Here is a 1,476-nt window from a genome sequence, read left to right as displayed (position 1 = left end):
TTGGAAGCTGGGCTGGGGGGAGACCTCTGGGTTCCCTCCTGCCCCAGAGCCGGCGCCGAAGGACAGCGGACGCGGCCCGGGATGTGCCAGGGACACCGTCCTCGAGCGCCGCAGCTCGCTCCCGGGACGGGCACTAAGCAGAACCGCGGGGGCTGGGGGCTGAGGGGCGACCTGGGGAAGCGAGAGAGGCGCCAGGATCCGGAGAGCAAAAGTCGCTTTGCCCCCAGTCTTTGGAGGACTAATGGCATCAGTCCTGGGTAGCAGGGGCTGGCACCGAGCCCGTGACCCGGACAGCGATCCGAGAGGGGTCCTGGGGGGCGGCGCGCGGAAAAGAGAGAGGCGGGGCCNCTGTAGACGCTTCCTCTTGGGGTCGAGCCTTGAAAGGAGCAGCCGCAGCTTGGCTATTGGGCTACAGGTAGAGGCCTAGGAACGCGCCGGGGGTGGAGTCTTGGGCTCCGAACACCAGGCACCGCACACACTCGCGGCTCCCGCACGCGCCTGNGCCCTCTGGTGCCCCGCGCCGGGTTTCCCCAGCAGCACAGCGCCCCCGGCAGGGGACGCAGGGGGGAGTCCCAGCGCCTGCGCAGGCCTCGGCTCCGCGACCCACTCGGTGCGCCCCCGCACCCCCACTCGCACACGCGCCGCGCGCCGCGACCCCGAGGCCTGAGCGCCCTTAACCAGAGTCAAACCAAAACAAGGCAACTTTTAATTCTCCTCCCCAGGACTTCAAACTACGCGTACAAACAGTCCCTCGAACTCTATTTCTCGGCCTTTCCGTCCGCCCAGCTGTCGTTTCCCGGGGGGTAGCCACGTCTAGGTCAGGCGCTTTGAGTCCCCCAAACCCCGAGGGGCCGGGCCGCCTCTACCCCTCCGGCACCAGGGCCAGGGTGGCCATAGGGCCCCTGGGGGCCGGACGGTGAGCCCTCCNGTGGTCCGGACCGATGTGGTCTCCGGTGCCCCTACAGGGCCTGCCACGGCTTCCCGATGGCCTGGATGTGCTCCTTGGCCTTGAGGCGCAGCGCCGCGATGCTGCTGTTGCGCGGGTCCGCCTCGTCCAGCGGGAACTTGTCCCCGAAGCCGGGCGCGCACGGGTAGGCGGGCGGCGGCGGCCCGAGGGGCNTTCATGGACGACACTTCCAGCTTCTCCTGCCGCCGCCACTTGGCCCGTCGGTTCTGGAACCACACCTGCGGAGGGCAGCACAGCGGCCGTCGGGCTGCGGCGGAGGCTTGGGGACGCGTCCCCGCCCTGCGCCAGGCTGGACGACCCCCCTGCCCACCCCCTACCCCTGAACATCTCCACCCCTACGCTCTCCTTTCTTTTGCACCCCGTTTTCTCCTTTTTGCCTCTCCCTCGTCTCTGAGTCCTTGTCCCATCCGTGATCCACTCGTGTCCCTGTTTACCGCACCCATAGCTGTGGCTGTATCTGTTCCCCACTCCTGGCACGGAGCAGGGGCTCGGGGGGGGGGGGGGGAACG

The 1,476-nt window shown here is 68.9% G+C and overlaps 1 protein-coding gene across 1 annotated transcript in view; it reads right to left on the bottom strand.

Moving 5' to 3' along the window:
- Positions 1–959: 959 nt before the first annotated feature.
- RAX (retina and anterior neural fold homeobox) overlaps positions 960–1,476 on the bottom strand; it is a 3,977-nt gene continuing 3,460 nt past the window's right edge. Inside the window, exon 3 of the mRNA XM_077777554.1 lies at positions 960–1,112. Within this exon, the coding sequence (XP_077633680.1) occupies positions 960–1,112 (153 nt within the window). The remainder of the gene's footprint in view (positions 1,113–1,476) is intronic.

Source organism: Crocuta crocuta, unplaced genomic scaffold (genome assembly GCF_008692635.1).
Source record: "Crocuta crocuta isolate KB4526 unplaced genomic scaffold, BGI_CrCroc_1.0 scaffold36, whole genome shotgun sequence".
Lineage (NCBI taxonomy): Eukaryota > Metazoa > Chordata > Mammalia > Carnivora > Hyaenidae > Crocuta > Crocuta crocuta.
This window is presented reverse-complemented; position numbering and strand designations above follow the sequence as displayed.